Source organism: Canis lupus, chromosome 1, assembly GCF_011100685.1.
Source record: "Canis lupus familiaris isolate Mischka breed German Shepherd chromosome 1, alternate assembly UU_Cfam_GSD_1.0, whole genome shotgun sequence".
Classification (NCBI taxonomy): Eukaryota; Metazoa; Chordata; class Mammalia; order Carnivora; family Canidae; genus Canis; species Canis lupus.
In genome coordinates this window covers 75,182,567-75,208,689 of record NC_049222.1, presented here as the reverse complement: position 1 = coordinate 75,208,689, position 26,123 = coordinate 75,182,567, and the positions used below count along the sequence as shown (strand labels likewise).

At 42.6% G+C, this 26,123-nt stretch overlaps 1 protein-coding gene across 7 annotated transcripts in view; it reads left to right on the top strand.

Annotated features, from left to right (window-relative positions):
- The window catches only part of NTRK2 (neurotrophic receptor tyrosine kinase 2), a 327,349-nt gene that overhangs the window by 153,875 nt on the left and 147,351 nt on the right, over positions 1–26,123 (top strand). For 5 of the 7 annotated variants that reach the window (XM_038526948.1, XM_038526952.1, XM_038526950.1 and 2 more), the window contains exon 12: positions 24,142–24,189. The exons of the other annotated variants lie outside the window; for them this stretch is intronic. In XM_038526948.1, coding sequence (XP_038382876.1) covers positions 24,142–24,189 — 48 coding nt within the window. The remainder of the gene's footprint in view (positions 1–24,141; positions 24,190–26,123) is intronic. 7 annotated transcript variants of the gene reach the window in all.

Below are 26,123 nucleotides of genomic sequence, written 5' to 3'. Positions count from 1 at the left end.
AGAGAGAGAGTCACAGGCTGTCTCCATGCTTAGTGTGAATCCCAACACAAGCTTCCATCTTACGACCCTGAGATCATGACCTGAGCCAAAATCATTAGTCAGATGCTGAACCCACTGAGCCACCCAGGCGCCTTTGGAGGGAGGGCTTTTAGACAGAAAGATAAAACTTCAGAAAACTGTTTTGCACCCTAATTATAAAAAAATAACTCCATGCTACTGTGATAAGCTCAGAATGTGATGACGAAGGCTAAATCACAAAAGAAAATTTAGTTATCTTCATTTGGCTCCTGTGTTGACAAAGTTAAGTAACTTATCTTCTAAAAATTCGTAGACTAAGAATAAAAGAGTACTTCCTTTGTGTGATAAAGATGCTATGCTCATTTTTCCCAGTTTTATTGAGAAATAATTGACATATATCACTGGACAAGAATAAGGCACACAACATGGTGGTTTGATTTACATACATTGTATAGTGATGACTACACAAAGTTTAGCTAACATCCATCTTCTTTTGTAGATATAATAAAAAGAAAAGGAAAAACAGTTTCTCCTTGTAATGACAACTCTTAGGATCTGCTTTCTTAACAACTTTCCTGTGTATCATACAGTAGTGTTAGCTAAAGTCATCACACTGCACATTATGTCCCTAGTACTTATTTGTCTTATAACTGAAAGTTTGTACCTTGTGATCACTTCCCTTCAATTCCCACTCCCCCCACCTCTGGTAACCACAAATCTAATCTTTTTCTTGGAGTTTGGTGTTTTGTTTTGTTTTAAGATTCCACATGTAAGTGAGATCACACAATATTTGTATTTCTCTTTCTGACTGATGTCACTTCGTGTAATGCCTTCAGAGTCCATCCAATATTGTTGCAAATGGTAGGATTTCCTCTTTTTAAAAGAATGAATATTCCTCTGTGTGTGTGTGTGAGAGAGAGAGAGAGAGAGAGAGAGAGAGAGACAGCTTCTTTATCCATTCATTTATCGATGGATGCTTAGGTTGTTTCCGTGTCTTGGCTATTGTGGACCATGCTGCTATGAACAGGATAAAAGATGCTACATCTTATACCAATTGTCACCATCAGACTTATTGGTGAAATTTCAAAAGTTTTCTCATTAAAATCTGGAGTAATGAAAGAATGCATGCATTGAGTGGGACGCCTGCATGGCTCAGTCGGATGAGCGTCTGACTCTTGGTTTTGGCTCAGATAATGATCTCAGGGTCCTGGGATCAAGCCCCAGGTCAGGCTCTGTACTCAGTAGGGAGTCTGTTTGAGGATTCTCTCTCTCTCCCTCTGTTCTGCCCCCTGTTCATGCTTTCTTTCTCTCAGATAAATAGGTAAATCTTTTTTTAAAAAAAGAATGTGTACATTGTCACTATGATTTTATCGTATTGTGGAAGTTCTAGCTAATGGAAATAGACATGAAATGGATAGAAGAGATTTATCTTTAAAAAGTGAAAGATGTAAAAATTTTTAGATACTACCAGTGCCTAGAAAATGGTGGGGAACCAATTTATGAATGAGTAAATCTGAAGTTTCTCTCATCTGGCTGGTTACCAAAACAATTATTTAGTAGCTTACTCATATGGTAGCAATAATGTCAGACAGTATAATGGTTAAAAAAAGAAAAATCATTCAGATATGAAAACAGTGACAGCAGCAACTCTGGCGTATCCAGAAGAAAACAGACAGAGATGAGAAGGAAGTTACGTGCACAAAGTTGGCACTGCCCATATAGTTATTTTAACAGTTAAAAAAAAAAAGGAACACACAATAACAACAACAACAAAAAACCCTAAAGATGCAATAACATCAGAATGATTAGCTGAATGATGGCAAAATTCTGAAGGTAGTAAAATAAAGTATGTGCTCACATCGTAATGTTAAAGAAAAAGTTTAGAATATTAAACTATACTCGGTAAGTATTCTATAGGCATCATGATTTCAAAACTTGTTTTTTACATAAAAAATAAGATAAAAGCATCAGAATGTTAATGGGATGGGATGTTGGACTACAGGTGGTTTTAATTTTCTTTTTTTATACTTTCTACATTTTTCAAATGTTCTAAGAAAAAACCAAGTGTGTGTTTTATCACACAAAAACTTTTTCGAAAGCTTTTGAGGGGGATGCCTGGGTGGCTCAGCGGTTGAGCATCTGCTTTTGGTGCAGTGAGTGATCCCAGTTCAGGGATCCATGGAGTCCTACATCAGGCTCCCTAAGGGGAGCCTGCTTCTCCCTCTGCCTATGTCTTTGCCTCTTTCTGTGTTTTTCATGAATAAATAAATAAAATCTTTTAAAAAAGAAAACTTTTGAGGAAAAAACCTTGACATCAGAGGAATGAACTTACCTAGTATTACTTTTCTCCCATAGTGTATACTATTTTGTGAACTTTCATTGAGACTATATTAAGTAAAACAAGTACTGGCCTATTTACTCAAAACAGCCCTCATCTTTAAAATATAGATAAAAGACAGCAACTGTTTACCTTCTGCTTTGTTAATGAAAAACGATTGAAATTTTGCACAGAAGTTTTCATTTTTTTTTTTTTCATAATGTTTTGCTATAAGACTTGAATTCCATTTCTGGAACACAGGAAACGCCAAGATACTCAAGAAGACGCTGGAAGGTGAAACATTCATTTCATTAACTCTTTGAAAAATAAATTACCTCACTTCCTTTATTACTGTAGCAATTAACCCACATTCATACTGATTCTGACCAGTGTTATGTATTATTTATTACCCTCCATTTGTGGTTGGGTGGTCTACCTAATGGGTATCTCTGGCAGATGATTTTGGGGGGTGAAACGTTGGGACAGCGCTCTTCTGCTCTCCTAATGACTTCGCACCAGAAGAGTCAAAATATACTTTTTAAAAACCTAAAATAACAGCGCCCACAGGTGAGCACAGATTTGAAGCCGGGCTTTTCACTGGCTTCCTATTCCTTTTGATAAACTTGCACCATAGCCTGATTTTCACGAGACACCCCGCCCCCTTCATTTTTGGCGCAAAGCTGGGCACCTCATAGTTGTTTACGGAATGTCAGTGGACTGAGCAGGAGCGAGATGAAGCCCTGGATTTCAGACCCCCGGATCCGCGACCCCCCCCCCCCCCCCCCACTCAGGAGATGCCCCAGGCGGGGTCCAGCACGTTTTGACCTTCACCCGGAGGCGCACACCCCTGGGGCCTGGGGCGGCTCAGGCTCCACCGAGCTCCGAGCTCCGGAGCAGGGCAGCCTGCGTCCGTCCGGCCAACACCAAGTGTTTAGGGGGCGCAGCCCCGGCCTCCCTCGGCCCTCCCCTCTTTCCCGCTGCGGCGCCGCCGATTCCACGGCGAGTTCTGCTGCCTCCCGCCGGACCCCGACCCCGAGCAGGGCAGGGGAGGCTGGTGTTGGAGGCTGCCAGCCCGTCAAGTGTGTCTGCAAAAGGCAGACAAATTGCTGCTCTTTATTAGAGGTATGGATGAAGGACTTCGGGAAGCCCCGAAACCACAGGGTGCCGGGTTTCTTGGTTACTTTTTCTCAAGCTCCACTTTCAGAAATAGGATGTGATTAAGTGGTGTGTTTTGCTGCCAACGTCTCCCCCTTCCCTGGCTCCCTCTCCCCCTCGCTCCCTCCCTCGGCTCCTTCTTAAAGACCTTGGGAGGAAAATGAGATCTCTTTCTTGCCCAGTCTCACCAATTAGGAAAAATACTCAGCCCGTTCTTACTGAGCTTGGTCTTTTGTGAGAAGCGCACCCTCTGTCCTGCTACGGTCGTGCTCCCAATGGACATCCCCTTGACCTTGGCATGGCCACCCTCTCCCTGATCTCAACAATCTCTCTCTCCGATCTTCTTTCCAGCTCACTGTCTGCTACTTCTGCTAGCTGGATGCCAGCCAACAGACTTTTGACCTTCCTGGACCCTAAACATCAACCCTACTTTTTTTTTTTTTCCTTTTACCCCCCTCACTCTAACTTGAATTCCATGGTCACTGACTGGCTGTCATCATGCCCATGTACATAGTCAGAGTGTCTTTGCCTCTTTCTTGGCAAAAACACCCCCTGGGTTCACTCCAGTGCCCTGCAGCCCAGCATGGCAAAGAACCCCCTCTGCAGGGCTATGCCCCAGCCCCTCTCTCCTTCCCTTCCTTTCTCCACCTCCCTCCACCGTTTTCTTCCCCTAACTCACTCTTAGCTCCCGCCTTGCTTCTCATTGCCCTGAGGAAATCAAACCCAGGCATCAGAAGAGAAGCTGAAGGCGCCCCCACCTAATGTCCCCCTGTCTGTTTGCATTGTCATGACTTCACACAGTTTCTCCCCAGGACAGCTCTCTCAGTCCTGCCCCCTTTTACCTGATGAAGGACATTGCCCTGGCAATTGTCCCCTCTCTCCCTGCAGCATCACATCTCCTCTACTAGATCATTTCCGTCAGCTTACATATATACTGTCATTTTGGGGTGCCTGGGTAACTCAGTCAGTTAAGGGTCTAATTCTTGCTTTGGGCTCAGGTTGTGATCTCCTGGGTCATGAGATAGAGCCCCACGTTGGGCTCCATGCGCAGTGGGGAGTCTGCCTGGAATTCTCCCTGTCCTTTCCTGCCTTCCCCCAGCTCATGCTCTCTCAAAATAAGTAAATAAATAAATCTTAAAAAAAATATAGACTGTCATTTCCCACATCTGAAAAAAAAAAAAAAAACTCCTCTTGACCTCATGACCCCTTTGCTCCCACTGACTGACCCTTCTCCTTCCCTCCTGCAGGGAACTCCTGGAAAGAGCTGTCTCCCTTTCTCTAATCCCGCTTTCTCTGGAATCCCACTGTCAAATCCCCTTGACACTCTAAGTTCTTACCCTGCTTGAACCTTTAGTAGCACCCGGCACAGCTTCTGTCTTCTTCAGACGTTTTCTGCCCTTGACTTACAGGATGTCCTGTTCTCCCCCTTTCCTCCTACCTCAGAGGTGGCTTTTTCCTTCTCCCCATCGCTGACCCCCTCAGAGCTTAGTATCTGAGCTGATCTCCTCTCTAGCAGCACACCTCCATTTGGGGATTTTTATCTAGTCTTAAGGCTTTGACTCCATCAGAATGCTGGCTTTGCCTAAATATGATTTCTGGTAGAGACCTCCTTTCTGAACTTCAGTTTTATACATCCAACCATCTTCTCAGGAGCTCCATTTGGAGCCTATTTGACATCTTACAATTAGCACGTCCCATACAGAGCCCCACGCCTTCCCCCGGGACATGATCCTCCCAGCATCTAACTCATCTCAATAAACCTGTGAGACCTCATGACTCCTCTCTTCACTCATATCCCTTGCCCAACTCCTTATCAGCTCCGCCTTCAAAATATATCTAGAATCCCACTGCTTGGTTCCCCATCCCCTGCTGCTCACCTGGCCCAAGCCCTCTTGATCTCCCTCCCAGATTGCTACCCTGGGTACACTCTCTGCTCACAGCCTTCGTACTTGTGGTTCTCTTTCTCTTTCTGGAATGCTCTTCTCATTTCCTCAAACATCACCTCTGGGAGGCTTCCTGTGACTGTTCATCAACTTGCAGTCCTTGCTTTCATTTGATTGGCCCTGTCCCCTTGCTGACTTTCTTCTTTTCAAAGCCCTAGTCACTAGCAGACATGCTACATATTTCCTTAATGTTGCTGTTGGTCATCTGTCTCCTCCACAGAATGTAAGCTGCATCGATGACAAGAATCATCGTCCATCCTGTTCGCTTTTCTTAATATAATTCATTATAATAAATGCTTGTTGAATAAATGAGTGAAAGAATGACTGTCCAGGTTGAATCTGGGGGTAACAAAGTTTGGGGCTATCTGATGGGAAGCATTCCACTGAAAGTGAAAATCTTAGTGGCCCAGATTTTTCTACATGTGCAGATGTGTTATTTCCTATAGACCAAACATGGAAACCAGGCAGAATTATTTATCGTTTTGCTTAGAAATTTGATGACACAATGAAATCTGGAATCCCTCCTAACCCCCTATTTTCATTTCCAGCCACTCTTGTCTGCCATGATACCTCTTACACACAGGAAAGGACTGAGCAATCTTAGTCTGGGTGTTGAGCATACCTGGGGATTGCAACATGTTCCATGTGAAGAGACCCTTGATCTCTTCAATCAATAGCCTCTAAGCCCATCACCTTCCTGATTCAAGTGTTGCCTTTCTGCAAATCATTCTCTCCATGACTGCCAGGGTTATCTTCATAAAACATATGTTTACATTATCAGGCAATAAACACTATATCTAAGGCATCATGTATGGAATGCCATCCATGTTCTGGACAACACAATAAAATCAACTATGAACCCCAAAGAAGACCTGTGACCCAAGTTGTTGATCTACCTCAGGAGTTGACCTCTAGTCCAGGACCATTGGTAAATGACCAAGCGCCTGGGGTTGGAGCTCTGGCTTTCGCTCTTCTTCTTCTTGTCATCCACCCACAATGCTGCTTCTCTGGCTCACTGTGGGTCATCAGGAGGTAACCTACTTTCATGGGAACCTCTTCTCTTGAAAGATGAGATGTTTCTGCTTTCCCAGGGCCCCTGATTTCAGTGAACATTGGGGTTCAACTCTCTATGTGAGAGTTGGAATCGCACTTTGTCCATGGTCCTGGCATCATCACCACCTGGTAGCACTGATTAGAACCTTCTGTTCTTTTAGGTTAAATTGGGGGTGGAGGGTAGGCCTCATTGAACTTCTAGGAGAACAAATGGATGGCTGAGTTCTAGACCCATTGCTAGGGCCAATACAATGGTTATGAGATCTTAGACCACCAACACCCAATTTTCCAGAAGTTTATGAAAGACGGTGAGTATCAGGGAAAGGAGAGGCACAAGAGAGGGGATGTACTTGGATGACCCTCTGCTTATGTCTGTGATCCAGGCTTTCTGACTAATTCTTGACTACATGTTTATGTTGCTTCATTTCCGTCTGTGTGACCTAAAGATTTTTTATTCCTCTGTGCCTGAGGGATGGGGATCATACCTACTTGATGCTGTAATGGTGACAATCAAGTAAGATGCCGGGTCATGCATAGGAAGAATGCAGTAAATGCTAGCCTTTCCCATAATACTGCACACAGTAGGTTTTCAATCTAAACATTTTTTATTTTTTAAAAATATTTTAATTATTTACTTGAAAGAGAGAGAGAGTAAGCATGAGCATTTGGGGGAGAGGGGCAGAGGGAGAATCAGACTCCCCCAGGGACAGGGATCCTGTTGTAGGTCTGGATCCCAAGACCTTAGAATCATGACTTGGGCCAAATGCAGACGCTTAACTGACTGAGCCACCGAGGTACCCCAATCTAAACATTTTTAGTTGATGGATGGATTCTCTGGCTCAATAATAGTCAAGCAGCATTGTACCTGGAGTATTCAGGAAGGCTTGGGAAGTAGATAAGGCATGTGTCCCATACACCGCATCTCTCTGATTGCCTCCCTGCCCAGTGCAGGATTCCACCAGCCACCAGGAGGTCTCCTAAACTTCTGACCTTTCTTATTGCTCATAGTCCTTCACATAGAGGCATCTATCTATTGTCCTTCACTGTTTGGGGCTCTACAGATGGGTAGATTTTTGAAGACTAAGAGCTCGAGCTCAGAGGCATGGATCACTAATGGTATGCCATATGTAGCGTGACCCTGCCCTGAGCTGAGCAATTCTATGGGGCACTATCAGGGTGCAGTGTGATGCCTCAGCCCTGCCAGGGTCTGTTGCCAGAGATGGAGGCTTTAAGCCAGCCTCTACATAGGAATAAACCCTTGGAAGATGAGAAGTTTCTGCTCTAAGAATTTATCATCTAATTGAGGACAAAAATCAGTGATAAGACCATTACAATACATGGGTATCATCAAGATTTTATGCAAAAAAATTTATGTGAGCAGAGAGGAGAAACTGTAGTCCAATCTGAAGTGCTAGGTAGGTATCCTGGAGGAGGTGACTCTTGAGCAGCAAAAGATAGATAGGAGAAACTGGGAAAGAGATAGACATTAGCAGGGACATGGAGTCAAGATGCAGAGGCAAGACAGCCCAGTGTGAGCATGGAGCTATCACTATTCACAAAAAAGCAATGGGCTCTGTGTTTATAGACATAGCACAAACTCCTCCCATGTTCAGACCAAGCCAAAGAATTTTTGTGAAGGGGATAAAATAAAGGAGTAGACAACAGACCCCCTAATATCTTCGATCATTACATTTCCCAACCTTTCTGAGTAACTTGCTTAAGTCCTCCACCTCTCTCTGCCTGTGCTACAGACACCTGACATTTCCAGAGGGGAACTGGGAAAAACTGTTAGCAGTTGTAAAATGTTGCAGAATACAAAAGGATGCTTGTTATTTTTTGTGTGTGCCCATTACCCAAAGGGAAGCCTTCCCAAAGATGGTTCTTATAATTTCTTGGGTTGAAAAAAGCCAAGGAGGAACAGTAACTGCTAACAAAGGAAGGGATGCCTCTTTTCATACAATTTTCAACCCAATCTAGACTTTATTCTTGCTAACGTCCAATTCTGAGAATGCTTGATGATGCAGAACCAACCTTCCAGCTCAAGGCTTCTTAGTTAACAGTCATTCAGTTGGTTGGATTAACAGGTCAGCCCACCACGCACACTTACTCTTTGAAAGTACATTTTCTCATATCATAATAATTTCGGAAATGATCTGATAAATTGGCTCTCGTGGACAAGACTTTCATCTTCCCTCCAGTCTGACCGATAGAATGCAGTTTTTCCAAGCAAAAGCCATATTTCTAAATCATTTAAAAAGAAAGGAGTAGAAATTTACTTTAAAATGAACACTTTTTTTTTCTTTTACAGTCTGTTCGTTCTTCATGCTTCTTTATTTTCCCCACCAGCATCTTTCACTTTCATGTTTAAGGAAGGAGTCTTCTCCTGTCTGAGTCTTTATAACGTGGAGGCTGACAAGCGGTTATAAAGAGTGGGTTTAGATGATATATATTAAAAATGATAAATCATTTTCCAGCCTTCCATAACATTTTATTTTCTCTGGATCCTTATGTCTTTCTGACTCATGTACCTGGGCTGATTAATGCCCTATCTCCCCTGTTACACTTTAATCCGGGGCCCGTGTTTCCTTCGCCTGCCAGTAGTGATAGCCAATAAATTAATCATGCAGCCACACACCCCTTGCCATGCAGGCTGCTGCCAGCATAAAACTGCCCATCACAAAGCAGGCAATTCTGAGCCTCTATTTAGCTGGTACCCTCAAGACTTACATCGTTCGGCAATTGGAGCTGCAAATGCTCGTTTCTTCGCAGGCATGGGCTGGGAAAATGAGAGAAGGCTAATTAATGCATTCAAGGGATCCTACTGAATCAGCAAGCCCCTTAAAGGCACAACAGACACAAACAGGCAGCTGCAGCCTTTTGGGATTCAAAACACCAACAAAAGAGCTAGTTAAATATTTGAATAGCTAAAGTATATGTCTATTAATGCCCATGCAAATTGCTAACATAGGCTGTCCTCCCATCTCCAGAGGAGTCAAAGTCATTGAAATCCCAAAGCCTTTCATCATGTCAAACAGGCCATTGAAGAGCAGGACATTTACATCTCTGGAACAGGTCCGTCCAAACTTAGCTTAGGGCAGTACCACTTGGGTGCATGAAAGAACAGAGGGCACCCATTCACTCTGGCCTCTGGTGATGCAGGTCTGACTTGCTGACAGTTAAGACCACTATTGGCCCGTCCCTGTATTAGTTTGGTGGGTTATGGTTGTAAATGTCTTCAGCAATAAATACCAAGCTCTGGATCTGGCTTGATCTGAGGCCCAAACTCTGTGAGCAGGATCCACCTTTTAGCTCTCTTGCCTTGGATTGGCTCTATTTGGAAAAAACCTTTCTCTTATGGTTACAGCAAAGATGACTCCTTCTATCCACTCCTGATGCTACATTCCTCCAGGACGCCCATTCAGCAGGAAAAACACATCTCTTGCATCAACTGTACACGCATCTTAGGTTTGGTCTTGATCAGACTGCCTGCCAGTTCTCCCTCTCAGTGGGCTGGAAGTAGAACTGCTGATTTTTTTTTATGTTTGAGACATTGGTTCCATCTTGAATCACACTAGTTGCCTGGGGGTGGGTGTATAACCAAATGAAAATCATTACACGTTAAGGAAGAGGAAGTACATGCAGGATGGCAATCCAAACAGCAACAAGGATAAACAAACAAAACAAACAAACTAGAACACTCTGCTCACGTCACTGTAATAAAATATCACAGATTTGTTGGCTTAAATAACAGATGTTTATTTCCTCACAGTTCTAGAGTGTCGAAGTCCAAGGTCAAGGGGCAGCCAGTAGAGTTCCCGGTGAGGCCCTCTTCCTGGCTTGCAGATGGCCACCTGCCCACTGTGTCCTTACATGGCCTTTCCTCTGTGATTTGTAGAGAAAGCAAGCTCTGAGGTCTTTTCTTATAAGGGCACAAGCCCTATAAGGTTAGCACTCCACATTTATGACCTCATTTAACCTTAATTACCTCCTTAAAGCCCAAATACAGCCACACTGGGGATTTGGGCTTCAACACATGGATTTGGGGGGTATACAATCCAGAAGACAAATGAAAACAATAATCCCCAGCTGTGCATCTCTAATCCATCGTGTTTAGGTGGGCTCTTATCCATCAGGAGTCTACTGTTTTCATGGATTTATAGTCTGAGAGTAAATGTGCTTAGTTAGCTTCTAATGCATGTAGAGAAGAACACCCAGCCATGTAGCTGATCATTTTGGATCTGTTTAATGACCACAGATGTAGGGACCTTCTTGGTTCCTGGAGATGAACATTTAGTTATGATTCTAAATCTATAAAAAACATGAGAATTACCAGACAGAAGCCCTTTTGGAACTCATCCTTTAGAAGTGCCTTTAGTGAAAAATTATGAACTTCGCAAAAAAGAGAGGCCTGAGCCCATAGAATCAGACACCTTGATATTTTTAATAATGGTAATGTGACCCAGCTTAGTCACCTGCATATTCCATCAGACCTGGTTCGAAATTATCTTTGATTATTAAAAATATGAGAATTTCCCCTCAAATAATGAAGATCTCTATAGTTGGTAGACTCTGCTATGTTAATTCAAAATAACTCCTGAAGACAAGCTCAAAAAAACGTGACAAACAGGCAGTGTCTTTGGAACAAAGGCATGGCCTTCTATGTGGCTTGTTTACAAGGTCATAACTCATCTCACAAAATGAGTTACAATGAGTTAAAAAAATTTTTTGCATTACTTATCATTAACATTTACATATTTATGTACACACCTGTATGTGTGTTAGGGGGTATTTTTGTGGGCAGGTGCTCTCTTACACATCTTGGAGTCCTTTTATAAAATAAAACCCCAGGGCAGCCTGGGTGGCTTAGCGGTTTAGCGCTGCCTTCAGCCCCGGGCCTGATCCTGGAGACCTGGGATCAGGCTCCCTGCATGGAACCTGCTTCTCCCTCTGCCTGTGTCTCTGCCTCTCTCTCTGTGTCTCTCATGAATAAATAAATAAATAATCCTAAAAACAATAAAAACCCATAGTTATATAGGTAGGACTGCCTCTTAATAAAGCACACCTGGAACTTCACTCCTATAACAGTCAGAATAGGCTAGTTTAGGTTGCAGAAACAACCTTTAAAACAGAAAAGATTATGTGTATGCTGCATATACAGCATAGGTAGGCAGGAGGCCTTTCTTTATCTTAGCTTCTTAGAAACCCAGGACTTTAGGATCCTACCACCAAAACATGAGGCTTCATAGTTCACTGTGGCAGAAGGAAGAGAGAATGGAAAACCCAGGGCTGACTGTTAAAGCTTCTGCCTAAAAGTGATACAGGTTATTTCTACTGTGTTTTCATTGACATAAGCAAACACCATGGATTGGTAGGGAAGAGAGGGTCCAATCGTCTGCTGGGCCAGAAAGGAGAGGAGAGCATTGCAGTGAATGACATAGCCATGAACCCATGTTATAACCAGATTTGGCTGTTGATCAAAGAATGCAAAGGTGAGAAGTTGGAATTCGTTCATTTATTCATTCAACAAATTTTTGTGAAGCACCCAAAATATACCAGACACTGTGCTCAGTGCTCTAGATAGAGAGACAGGATACAAATATTTGTTGCTTATAAAGAACTTAGAGTTCGAGGAGAGGTTACAACAAGTAAGTGGATACTTAAAATTCACAGTGAGATGAGCTATGATAGGGAAAGAACAGTGTGTTTTGGAAATACAGAGGACGGTAGTCAACGGTGATGAATGTCCCTACTGTTGTCTAGCTTTTGCTGTACAACACAGTCTCTACTATATTTGGGGGGACATCCCATGCCCTATTTTTAAATCCTTCAGCAATGGAGCTATTTACTGACTTACCTACCATGTGTAAAGCGCCCTGCCTGACACTGTTGTAACTGTTATGAAGCTCTTATGGAAGAGGGAGAAGAACTGAATAAGATTTCTCAACTCAGAGTGTTCAAAATCTAATGGGAGAAATACAATTATATAAATAATTAATACACTGGAGAATGTGGTATTTTTTGTGAGACAAAAAACCTCCATGTCAACAGGAGTATTTCTGATTTGGGGAAATGAAGAACTGGTTCCTGATGGAGTGACTTTTAAGGTGGATTTTGTTGGATGAATGGAGTCTAATGGTCAAAAATATAGCTTGAAGGTTACATTTCAGGTAGAAAAAAAAACAGCTGGCAAAATGACACAATTTATTTTTTTCTTATTTTTTTTATTGGTTTTCAATTTGCCAACATACAGAATAACACCCAGTGCTCATCCTGTCAAGTGCCACTCTCATTCCCCTCACCCAGTCACCCCCACCCTCCACCCACCTCCCTTTCTACCACCCCTTGTTTGTTTCCCAGAGTTAGGAGTCTTCCATGTTCTGTCTCCCTTTCTGATATTTCCCACTCATTTTTTCTCCTTTCCCCTTTATTCCCTTTCACTATTTCTTATATTCCCCAAATGAATGAGAACATATAATGTTTGTCCTTCTCCGATTGACTTATTTCACTCAGCATAATACCCTCCAGTTCCATCCACATCCAAGCAAATGGTGGGTATTTGTCATTTCTATGGCTGAGTAATATTCCATTGTATACATAGACCACATCTTCTTTATCCATTCATCTTTTGATGGACACCAAGGCTCCTTCCACAGTTTGGCTATTATGGACATTGCTGCTAAAAACATTGGGGTGCAGGTGTCCTGGTGTTTCACTGCATCTGTATCTTTGGGGTAAATCCCCAGCAGTGCAATTGGTGGGTCGTAGGGCAGATCTATTTTTAACTGTTTGAGGAACCTCCACACAGTTTTCCAGAGTGGCTGCACCAGTTCACATTCCTACCAACAGTGCAAGAGGGTTCCCCTTTCTCCACATCCTCTCCAACATTTGTTGTTTCCTGTCTTGTTAATTTTCCTCATTCTCACTGGTGTGAGGTGGTATCTCATTGTGGTTTTGATTTGTATTTCCCTGATGGCAAGTGATGCGGAGCATTTTCTCATGTGAGTGTTGGCCATGTCTATGTCTTCCTCTGTGAGATTTCTGTTCATGTCTTTTGCCCATTTCATGATTGGATTGTTTGTTTCTTTGCTGTTGAGTTTAAGAAGTTCTTTATAGATCTTGGAAACTAGCCCTTTATCTGATACGTCATTTGCAAATATCTTCTCCCATTCTGTAGGTTGTCTTTTAGTTTTGTTGACTGTTTCTTTTGCTGTGCAAAAGCTTCTTATCTTGATGAAGTCCCAATAGTTCATTTTTGCTTTTGTTTCTCTTGCCTTCATGGATGTATGACACAGAATTTAGATGCAACTGTGATTATTTTATTCTACTCTGCCTTATAAACCCAGCATTTGTCACACTGTTCTGCATCAATCAAGTGGTCAAAGAATAGTTTTCAAGTGGATTAATGGAGAATTAGGGGAATTCAAGGCATATTCACTTAAGGAAAGCAAACTAACAGTTTAACTGGAATCTGGAGGATGTTAAGGGGTGCCATAAGTGATAAAGCTGGGGCCAGGTCGTGGGGCCAGGACAAGGTTTTGAATATTGAGGAGTATGGACTTTATTATTTCCTTACAGACACATCAGATCGTGTGATCCTAAAGCAGGCCTGTCAGGTGAGCAAGGCAGTGATTTTTGCTCCGAGGAGGGACTCTTGGAGAAACCCAGTCACTGTGGGGTGTCTGCCAGGAAATGGTGGATCCAAGTCTCAAACCCAAGACTTGGAGTCCAAACCTGGCTCCTGTCCACACCGCATGGCCCCTCAGTTGTAGGGCCAGAACAGCTTTCTCTGGTGTTGGTGTTTGGGAGCAGCAGAAGTGAAAAAAACAGAGCCCCCAGGAGGGGACTGGCAGCAAGGATCCCAGTGACAAGAATATTGGAATAACATGAGGGAAGACTGAACTCCCTTGGCGACAGTGAGTGTAGACAAGCTAAGGTGTCTTTTTAACAAAGAAAAAAAGGTTGAGGGATGGCCCATGACCTAGGCTAGTGTTTCTCAATCTTGGCACCATTGACCTTTTAGGCCTTATATCCATTATTATGGGGGACTGTCCATTGTTGGCTGTTCAGCAGCAACTCTAGCTTCCATGTGTTTTTTGGTTTTTTTGTTTGTTTTTATAAATTTTGTTTATTTATTCATGAGAGACACAGAGAGAGGCAGAGATATTAGCAGAAGGAGAAGCAGGCTCCCTAAGGGAAGCCCGATGTGGGACTCCATCCCAGGACCCCAGGATCACTCCCTGAGCCAAAGGCAGATGCTCAACCTCTAAGCCACCCAAGCATCTCTGACCTCCAACTGTTACATGCCAGTAGCACATACCCTCCATCTTATCCTTCCCATTGTGATGACCCCAAATGTCTCTAGAAATTACTGACCTTCCCCTGGGAGGCAATACCATCCCCCTTTGAGAACCACTGACCTACCCTGTCAATGTTGATTTGTTTCCAGAAAAGCAGTGGATCTTAAAGAGTTGTGGGGCATTTGGTGGGAAAACACTAAAGAAAGAAATTCAGTTTGGTCTTATGGGTTTGGGTTTCTTCCACTGGCATTGTGTTGCCACCTCCTGTGATAGGAAGCTGGGAGCGGCCGATGGTTAATTCATGTGTGACCAACATTCCATCCTAAACAATTGGTTTTCATTTTGTTCTATTTATGGTCATTTTATTCAATTACTTTTATTCAGCACCCAGCTTTATAAGTGTGTATAATCCTATTATGTTCTATTCCATTATGGAAACTTCCTAATAGAAGATCACTCAGTAATAAAATTAAATAAACATCCCATCTATTGTATTGGCCTTACACATTCCCCGACCGTAGCTGGAATTCAAGAGTGTGGAGGTGGGTGGAAGGATGGGAAGGGAGACAGCGGATCATTGAAAAGAAAGACAAAGATGCCAAAGGATGACACAAACAGGTCATCACATTCCTAGATCAACAGGAAAAATTTTAGTACAATTAAAAGTGGAGAATATCCTATGGTGGAATCATGGTTAGAAATGCTACCGTCCTCTTTCTCCCTCCCAAATTCCATAATACAACCACAAAAAATTCCTACACAGTCCTCTGCATTAACTATAGCAAGTGTTAGCTTAGAGGAACTAAAAAAAAAGAGAGAGAGATAATTTGCATGCTCTATACATATAAATATAAATAATGTATGCTAAATACAAATGTAACTATAAATATAAATATATAGCAGACACTGCAAAGGCATTTCCAAATGCATTTAATGTGGCAGCAAACCTTGTGGAAGGAGGAGTGGAGAGAGTAGCCTCCCTTCCTTTTGGCCTCACTTGGCACCTGGGCACAGTTGACAGGTCTGAGCAAGTCAGCCAAGGTCTGAGTCATTGTTTTGGTTCTCCATGGAAACAAAAGCTCATGGGAATTTGACATAAAGTGTTTGCCAGACCTTATGGGTTTGTCATTCTCTTTGAGGGTCAGTAATATCACTTCTAGGATGATTCCCTGATATTCAACCAATTTCCTTTGCAAACACTTGCTCTGAGGGCTTACCAATATTGCTCTGCAGAGAAAGGAGAGTTTGGGGGTGAATCTCAGCCAGTCATCTACCCAACAGTTTTGCAGTTTTAACAAGGAGATTTGGGGTGTGTGCTCCCAGACATCACCTGCCTTCCCTTCAGGGAGCTTGTGGCCAAAGGGGAAAAAAATGTGTGTAGAAAGCATCTTGAGCTCTCACTAGGGTTGTACCCTAGAAAGACAAAGCTTTGATATAACTCTCTCACGTCTGTCAACTCTTATTGTTATATAGAGATTGCCTTTCCCCTGCTTTTCTCAAAGTTCCCAGCTTGGAAACTAATTATTAGGAGTTTCAGGTTCCATTTTTTTTTTTTTTACACATGCCCAGGGAAGACTATGACCACCTTTGTTAAAGAAAAAAAGCCTTTGGAATTTGCAATAGATTAAAATTAAAAAAAGAAACAACAATGCTTTATACAGTTTAATTGTGAATAACTAAGGTGTGGACCAACTGGATTTTCTTGGAAATACTCCACGTGTTCTAAATGAAAGAGGAAAGTAGTCGGCATTTTTTGACTTAAAGCTAAGTGTTTGATATACGGGATCAGGACATTTTGCCACATTCCAAGCAAGTCTGGTTTCATCTTTTGCCACTTGAGGCTTCTGAACTTTAAGTCTGTAGGATTTAAAGCTTTGGTCTGCTTTTATTTTTTTAATATGGCAATAGAAGCTGACGAATCTTTCCTAATTAAAGTAATATCTAATCTCCCGTAACTTTCCTGGCATATAGCGAGTATTTAGTAAGTACTGTTTTCTAAAATTGCTTTTGAACAGCCAGGCCCTTCTCTATATTCAAGATGGGAATATAGTGACCCAAAAGCATCTGAGCATTATTTAGCAGGAGAAAATCTAGGCCAGTTGACTGAGTGCTTTTCTTTAAATTGCACATGATCTCACATTCCCAAAATACCCATGCTCAGGGAAGCTATATAAGGCCGTGTGGCAATCTGTTCTCAGTCATATGTGCCTAATTATTAGTACTAGAGACTGCTTGAGCTTGAATGAACCTTCAATGCCTTTTCTCAACCTCTATCTTCATGGTGTAGGAAACAGAGCCTATGAGGGGAAAGTGACTCACTCAAGGCCATGCGGTTTGTTTCTTATAGAGAACTGCCCCCGCCCCTCCGACATGTAGTCCAGCATCTTTACTCCACACTCCTGCCTGGAGTGCTAGGTTCTCAGTACTCATCTTTAAATACTGTCCTCAGTGAGGTTCCATTAGAGTGCCATGAATGCATCAGAGGGATAGCAAATATATTTGTAAACCAGCAATTTTTATGTTGAGTGTATAATCTGCATATTGGCATTTTCATTAGACTTGCTGAACTTATTTTTATTATGCTTTTTAAAGAAATGTTTTCATTTCTTCGACAAATATTTCTTGAGGGTCTCTGCAAGAGACACTACGTAGATAGGATCCCTGTAGCAAATGCTTGTTGGTGTCCCACCTGTACCTGCTCGGCATCTACCGCCTGTGCCTGCCCACTGTGCCCTGCTGCCAGCACCCATGACTCTCTGCTTTGGTGCTTTATTCTAGCCAGAAGTCCTGGAACAGGGGCAGATACAGCTGCAGTGTAAACGACCCAGCTTCCCCACCTTTGGTGGGGATGACTCTGAGATGCATTCACTACCGTTTCCCGGAGACCTCCAGGGATTTGAACTCCAGTTGCACACAGTGAGCCCCATTGGATAAGACCTCCATTGCCGGCTTCCTTCCCTGCCTGCGCTGGAGGCCTTGGGTCAGAGTCTGCTTAGGGGGGAGCCTCGTCTAAGCCAGTCACTGACTTCTGGCTAAAGCTGTAAGGTTCAGACCTGGCTGAGGATGCAGGGCTTGACCTGAAACCTGAAGGCTGAGCAGTGGTTAGGCAGGAAGAGAGCCCAGAAGAAGATTCTGGGAGGAAGCAAGAAAATGTGCAAAGTGAGAAGGAACAGGAAAGAGGCCAGAGTGTAGGCTTCATGGGAGATGGCTAAAGCGATGTCACGCAGGACTCTATAGTGAGGATCAGAAGTTTATACTAAATTCGAGAAACCCCTAGAGGAAGTTAAATGGGGGAATGTGGTCATCTGATTTCTACTTGAGAATGATTATTCTGGAAGCTCCATGGAGAATAGATTGGGGGGAGGTGAGAGTGGAGCAGGACGTGAGTTGAAGTCCAGCTGAGAGGTGGTGTATGGTTCTCAGCACCCAGATTCAACTGTTGACCAGGAACATAATTAAAATAGGACCCAAATGTAGAATACTATGCATTTACATCTTTGCAAAACTATTTAAATTTCAGTGTTTCTCAGAATTTTGCAGTGAAAAACCCTTTGAAAATCCAGTGAAATATGTGGACTTTTGCTCTAGAAAGACACAAACAGGGGATCCCTGGGTGGTGCAGTGGTTTGGTGCCTGCCTTTGGCCCAGGGCGCGATCCTGGAGACTCCCGGTGCATGGAGCCTGCTTCTCCCTCTGCCTATGTCTCTGCCTCTCTCTCTCTCTCTGTGTTTGACTATCATAAATAAATTTTAAAAATTTAAAAAAAAGAAAGACACAAACATACATGAAAGCATGATGTTGAATTCATGTGCAGGATTGGGAAGTCCTGGGGTCTTTCATAACATCTTAAATATATATATATATATATTTTGTCTACATGCATTAGTTTGCAAAAGCTCCCTACCAAGTATTGTTTCCATTCTGGACCAATGGTAGTAGAAAGACCAGGGAGTGACACATATAGGAAGTCTTGACAGGCTGGCCTGGAAGTGGTACCATCATTGTTCACCTCTCATTGGCTACAATTCAATGGCACAACTACAACCAACCTCAAGGAGGTACAGAATGCATAGTCTCACTATGGCCCCAGAAAAATACTGCTTTCAGAAGGCAAATAGCACTTGCAGCCATTAATGTACACATATATGTTTTTTTATGTTTGTCACACTGGAGGTGTTCAGTGTTACTTTTCCTAGAGAATGGTATAATAAGTCATGTCAGAGGTTTGAAGGAAGGAAAGGGAAGAAGCCAATGAGGATTTGGGCAGGAGGACTCTGTACATGATGTCCAGAACCTGTTAACTAAAAACAAACCCTCCTCCTGGCCTGTGCCGATGGTACTTATGCAAAGGCTGTGTCCTTGAATAAAAGATTAAGACTAAGTGGAAGTAGAATCTTGGCTCCAGACTCCACTGTTCTGTGCCCTGAAGAGTTGGAAGAACTGGAATTCATTTGAAATAAACACTTGCTCACTTCGATTATGTGTCAGTTGGAAAGGGAGATGATTGTATCATCAACAAAGTGATTCTTTGCATTCATTTCCCTTCCACTCCGATGACCAGTCCTCCTGGTTCTTTGGGGTAATAGGCACTGGGCCACTCATTCAAGCACTTACTGAGTGTCTACTCTGGGCTTGTTTTTTCCTAGAGGGGAGAAGCAGCTCAGAGGCTCCTCATTCACTTATTTTTTTAGGGAGGGTGTGGCCACCAGAAGTTGGAGGTGAAGTAAGGGCTGTCAGTGAATTGCATTTTTCCATTTGCTCCCATTACAGTGTTAGAGATGCTTTTCTTGGGGTAGAGGGTGGTGAGTCTTGCTTTAAGAAACGAAGAAATTCCATTTGAGAACACAGCAAATTTTAATTTCTCTGGAGTTAAAAGGAAGGAAAGCTGATTTGTCTCCTAACATATGAAAACAATTTTTCTGAAACTTAGAAATATATAAAAAAAAAATCCAGAAGCATATTGTCTGGAGATCAGAGCCCTTCTGACAATCACATCTAGAGTCTGTGTGATTCAGCAACCGTGGGGAATATTGGGTTTCTTCCACCTTGCCTGTTTCTCATTCCTGCCCCTGATTCTCTCACCTATATCATAAATACTCTTTTCCAGCCCCCTAAATTTTAGCTGTTTCCTTTGAGAGACAGTTGAAAAGCAATCTTTATTACCACTTACTTTGGATCTTCTCTTAGAGTTATTAATGTGTTAATGCATTATTTTTTTTTTCTGCATTCTCCTTTCTCTGGTCAGGGAAGATCGAACTTTCTTCAATACGAGAAGGACTTAATTGGTTAATTTCATAATTTAGAGTCTTTGTTAGTCTAGATTGTAGAAAGAGAAGTTCCTTTAAGCTCACTGCAACTACATTTGCTTTTGAAGGGGCCCTTTATTTTGCAGTGAATAAAGTGTCTCTTATTAAACAGAAAATAAAAGAATGCTTGGCAGGACTCTACTCCCAATGGGTGAAACATCACAGGAAATTGAGAAATTGTTTCTTTTTGGCCTTGTGGGAGAATTTTGCTGGTGAAATTTCGTATTAAGGTTTTAAGACTACTGCTTGAATCCATCAAGAAAGCCCCATCGAAGAACGGACAGCTTCCGTGGGGAGGAGGGCAGGGGGAGAGGACCAATGTGACCTTGCTATATCTGGTCTCTCACATTTTCTAAGAAATCTGGGCAATGGCCAAGAAAATTCTATTCTCTTTTTCATAATAATCGTGTCACTGCTAAAGAGAACCTCGACATATTTTAGCAATTTAGGATTAAGCTTGTCAAAAGTTAGCTGCAGTTGGAAGCCTTTTCATTTGTGCCTGCAAAAGAAGGTGTTTTATTTGCCCAAACAAGAAAAGTGTCCTAGGTATGCATCCAGCTTGTGTTCTCCAGTTAGACTGTGAGCTCTAGAACTTGGGCCTTCGACCTGTGTCCTGAGTTCCAAACCTGAGGCCCAAACACTGAATGTTTTTCCACAGAGACGCTTTATCTGGGGTTTGTGCCCCACACCCATGCTCTTATGTTAGCCATTCAGCTGAGTTCTAAGTTCCTTGCAGACACTGGGCAGTAGCATAGAACATAATAGAACATATGTTCTATTGTCCAAACCCAAAACCTTCCTTGTTCACTTCCCATATTCGCCTCAACATGCAATGAGTTGCCAAGTCCTACTGAGTCCCCTAAATATGCCTAACAGCCATCTCCTGTTTCCTCCCCAGAACCTGGTTCAGGCCACAGCTATCTCATGGCTTGATGTCTGTAGAAGCTTCCTTAGCAGGTCTCCTGACCTCAGTCTTTCCTTCTCAGAATCCTGTTTTGTTCCTACAGCCAAAGTGAGTTTTCTGTAATTCAACTTGATCATGTTACTGCCTGGCCCAAGGCTGTTTTGTTTTGTTTAGAGCCTACCTGCAATTTTCATTATAAAGCCCCAACTCTTGGCCTGGTCTTTGCTTCTGTTTCTCAGTTTCCTACCCTTTCCAGATATATCACTCCCTTGAAACATAGAGAGCTCCCCACTCTAACTCTAAGCGGACAGTGACAGTACCCCTCTCTGGTTTTCCCCTTTTTGGGTAATTCTAATCTGTTACCCAGAAGCTAGAGAACTTTCCCTTGACCACTCCCCTAGATTGGATTACACGCTCCTCCTTTGAGTCCCCATGCACCCTAGACATACTTCTCAGAGAGCTAATCCTTAATTGTCAGCACCCTGAGGGCCGCCCAAATGAGGGCAGTTCATTTATCTTTGAATTCTCTGTTATCCATATGTTGACCAAGAAAAAAAGGAAGAATTGAAAAAAAAAACAAAAGCTTTTGGGGGAAGGGTCTTAGAATCATAGCTTTGGGAGCACAGATTCAGGGAGCGACCCCAACTGTGTCCCATTGAGGAATACAAGCCAGGGATCTTTATTAGCAGATTACAGAAATATTAGAACATACTTATGTTGGTTTTCCAAACGTTATGGTTGGAAGATGTAATTAATTACACTTTATATTGTTGGTTTTCTGAGTACATTACGTCCATTCCTAGGAGAACATCTTCTGCAGAGTGTCCAGTCTTTATCCAGAATGTGGATTCAGCAGCCCTGGGTTCAGTCATGACACTTTTGCTTGGTTCAGTAGCTCAATACGAAACATTGTTCAAAAAACAGGATGAAGTGTTAGTCTCCAAACGGAGTCACTCATGTCCAGAGGTTTTACACAGGTTCACACCTATTGAATAAATGAGTGAGAAAGAATGACTACCTATTAGTGCTTTCCTATATATAAAATTGAATCCTGAATGTAATGTCAACTTTGGCTAATTCTGGCTAAGCATTTTGGAAGATTGGAAAGGCAACTGTGAAAGAAACGAAAAAAACCAGATTTGAGTCTCTCAGTTACTACATGTCGTGACCTTTGCTAAGTCTATCTTAGTTCCTTGTCAAGGAACAAAGGATGATATGTCATAAGGTATGGCTGCGGATGAAGGGAAAAGGGTCTTGCGTGGGGGAGGCACTTCTTAAATTATAATGTCTAGACACGTCAGAGGGGCTCTGACCCTCTTCATATCTGTGTTCTCCTTACATGCCCAATGCCAGCCTAGAAGATGTGGGGTATGAGGTGTTCTGTGTGGCAAAGACGAGAGCAGAGTATTTGCTATCACTGTTCAGTTAGGTGGAAACACACCAATGGCAGGATGGAAGCAGAAAATGATTCACCCTTTCATTTCCCACTGAGTGAAGTATGGAAATACACTCCTGCTTCCTCACAGACTGTTGTTAAAAGAAAGACCAGATATAGCAAGAAAGCAGTTGAATTACATTTCTTGGATACCTTAACATTATTCATCTCTTTGGACTCATTCGTTCCATTTCTAGGATTTGTCTTGAAGGAATAATTTTTGAAAGGTGGGATGGACAGGTGTCCCTTGCAGTTATGTTTATTATAATGATTGACAATATCTGAAATGTACAGTCAGTGAGGGACTGCTACAGCTTTGTCTTTCAGTGGGTTCTCTGTAGGATAGAAACAATTTTGATAAAAAGAATACTCAAGTGAGAAAGGCAGTCTTAAGAAATTCAATCAACTGTTTAATGAAGACTATATAAATCAAACAAATATAGAAAAACAAAAATTGACCAGTAGGAAATGCACTCCATTTTCAAAGGGATTAGTGGTAACTAAGAAAGCCACAGCACAGCCCTGCCTCACTAGACAGAGGACACAGTGAATGAGGTTCACTGTCTTCCGGGCAAAGGGATCTTTATTTGACATTGGATAGAGGCCAGACCTTCATCCTGTCTTCTAAAACCTGGAAAAAAACATTCAGAGGAATATCAATAAGTAAAAATCGCCTTAGAGTTTGGAGAGCCAAAGTTGTAGGCTACCAGAGGAGGAAGGTTAACTTCTACTGGAAACAAGAGTAATCATGACAACTTGGTGAGGCATTTTTGAGCATGCAAAGAGTTTTCATATACATTGTTTCACTTCAATTGGCTCTTCTATGCAGCTTTATATCTTCATGGCCTGCAAAAATCACTATAGATCCCAAGATCTGAGAAACACAGTTACTTATTTGGGCTCCCTTCCCTTTATCCGCCTCTTATCCAGGGATTTCCCTGCTGTGTAGAGTTCACTTTGAACCCAGTGGAAATTTCGTAGAAGGGAAGAGTTAAGCCCAGGAAACAAAAAGACATTTCACTGTGGCTTTATTCCCTGGAAGACCTCCAAGCATTTGTCAGATCTTTATTTACACGTGCTTAGTGGAGCTTTGTGTTGGTACAGGAGGCACAGAACTGCTGTGACCTGCCTATTGCCACACAGCAAGTCAGTGGTAGAATCCATATAGAATTAAGATCCCCTTTTTTTTCTTCTTGAATCCCCATCTAGCCCAACTGTCAGTTCTTGCATGGGACTACATGTTCCTTTTTTTTTTTACTGCCTGTCTCCGCTTCACCAAAGATCTGTTTTCTCTTATTATTTTCCCACATTGCTGTGGTTCAGATCATAGTGCATTTGTCAAGTGTGTTGTGTGTTTTCACCCTTAGAGCTTAGATGATTTAAAACTTAGGAAGAAGAAAGAAAGAGAGAGAGAGAAAGAGAGAGAGAGAGAGTAAGCAAGCAAGCCACTCAGAACAATTAACTTTGGGCTTTGGCCATTTTTCTCAAAGACAGGCTACTGTATCTTATCTGATTTGAATGTCTATGTTCTTAGGATGAGAAATAAATCTTGACCAAAAATTCAAGCATTCATGTCCAGGCGTTTGAGAGGAAGCTTTGGTGCACGATGGAGCTTCTTGAGAGAGTTTTGTTATTTCACTAAGGACACTGCTGAATGCCCTTGGTTTACGCTTCTCTTTCGAAGTTTATTTTATGTTTTGTTGTGGTTTTCAGATTTCTCATGGTTTGGATTTGGGAAAGTAAAATCAAGACAAGGTGTTGGTAAGTAGTTACTCCTTCTTTGGATAAGTAACAAGTTTGTGTTGCTTGATTCAGATGAAACTACTTGGCTCCTCTTCACACGTGTTGGCCCCTTGATTAATTTTCTGTGTTCCTTGTTTCTGAGTTGCTCAAGAAAGAGGACTAGGATTTTTCCAGAAAAGGCATTACTCTCACTAACTGAGCTCAGTAAATGGCTTTATATTTTTGAAGTTGATGTTTTTTAATCCTAGGAGGAATGCCAACTGCTGCTCCAGGTCTAGGTAGTTGCTGGGCTTTTCGGAAGGTTTAGGAAATAAAATGCAATAGCACCCAAACTCCACATACAGCAAAGTTGGCTTCAAGTCAAGTCTGGACAAGTGGGGATCTTAACTTCTTCCATTAGCCAAGACGTAATACATTTTTGAATTGGTTAAATCAGCTGTTCATTTATGACCATTTCTCTTTCAAAACAAGACTCTAACGTCCAGACGCTCTGATTTGGACTTGATTGCATTCTATTCCTTGCATTCAGACTGTGTGCTGACAATTGAAAAGCAGAGTTTGTAGCTTACCAAATGAGTGCACATAATGTATCTCATCACTGGGATTGAAATCAGGTGTGATCTCCGGGGCCCTCCAATTTGTTCAGTACTTTCTATGGGTACAGCAACAATGAACAGGAATTCATTAAAAAGCGCAAAAAGGCAAACTGCCTTACATCTTGTATGTGTGTTTCGAAGAGTTGGCCATCTTGGGCATCTGTTGGTTAGTATGTATTGTGGTAGTGAAGTCGGGGAGGGGAAATGTACCAGTGTCATGGACCCTTCCGGTCCTGAGCCACCCACCCCCTATGTGTTCATCCCTCCATGCAAGGAGTTCTGTTTTCCATTCCTTTTTTGAGCATGATATTAGTAACTCTGACCCTGAAGTGTCCCCCATGAATTCCAAGGTAAAAGCTCTTAACTAGCAAAGTGAAGATAGAGATGTGGCCAGATTGGAACATTAAACTCAACCAGCTCAGGATTTGTTTGGTGACTCCCCCAGGGGCACATTTCAGATACAGTTAATCATAGTCCCTTTGCCAAGATATCAGAGAGTACCCTGCTGGGAAATCTTAAAGGTTTTGTAGTGTCTGTGTGTGTGTGTGTGTGTGTGTGTGTGTGTGTGTGTGTGTTTGTGTAGGGGGCACAGGAGGCAGAAGGAACAGGGTGATAAAGACTCCTACAAAGGCAATGGGTCTTCCCTCCACTAAACAGAGGATCACTGTAACCCTGTAATCATTTTCCAGGCCAATTTTCCCTGCTGCGAGGTGTGCGTTCTTGGAAAACTTCAAAAACAGGGCTTCACCCCTTTAGGCCACAGCAGAGAGAATTCTTCTTCAGAATTGTTCTTTGAGCCACAGTCCATCAGAGGTGCTGCTGCTTTAAAATGTAGGTTGTATTATTATTTGGGTCTGGTGAGGCCAACAGGTCAGAGAAAGACTGCCATGGAAAAGATAGTCTGTTACTCACCATTTCTGAGAGAAGAGAGCAGCCACAGCACAGTGGGAGGACTCCAGGGGGAGCACCAGGGTCGGTCAGGAGGCAGGGGGAGTGATGGGAGAACGCTGGGCAGGAGGCTTTATGGTGGTTTCCATGGGAAGGAACAGGCCAGGCAAGGTAAACAGGTTTAGGATGGGCTGTTCTGAGTACCTTCGGCAGGCTGTGGGCAGGCAGGCTGTCCTCAGTTGTCTGGTGCCTGGCTCTGGGGTGACAAGGCAGGTGGATGGCAGCATACTATAGATCGGCTGGCTTGTATATGAGAGGTACGCTCTCAGGCAAGTTCTTTACCATCTCTAGGAACTGGCTATCTCTGGGAGGGGCATTACCTTCAGGGTCAGCCAGGCCCCGGATGTTGAAGCATCAGAATACAGAAAATAAGAGGCATGGTTAATACAGCTGCTCAAGAACAGTTTC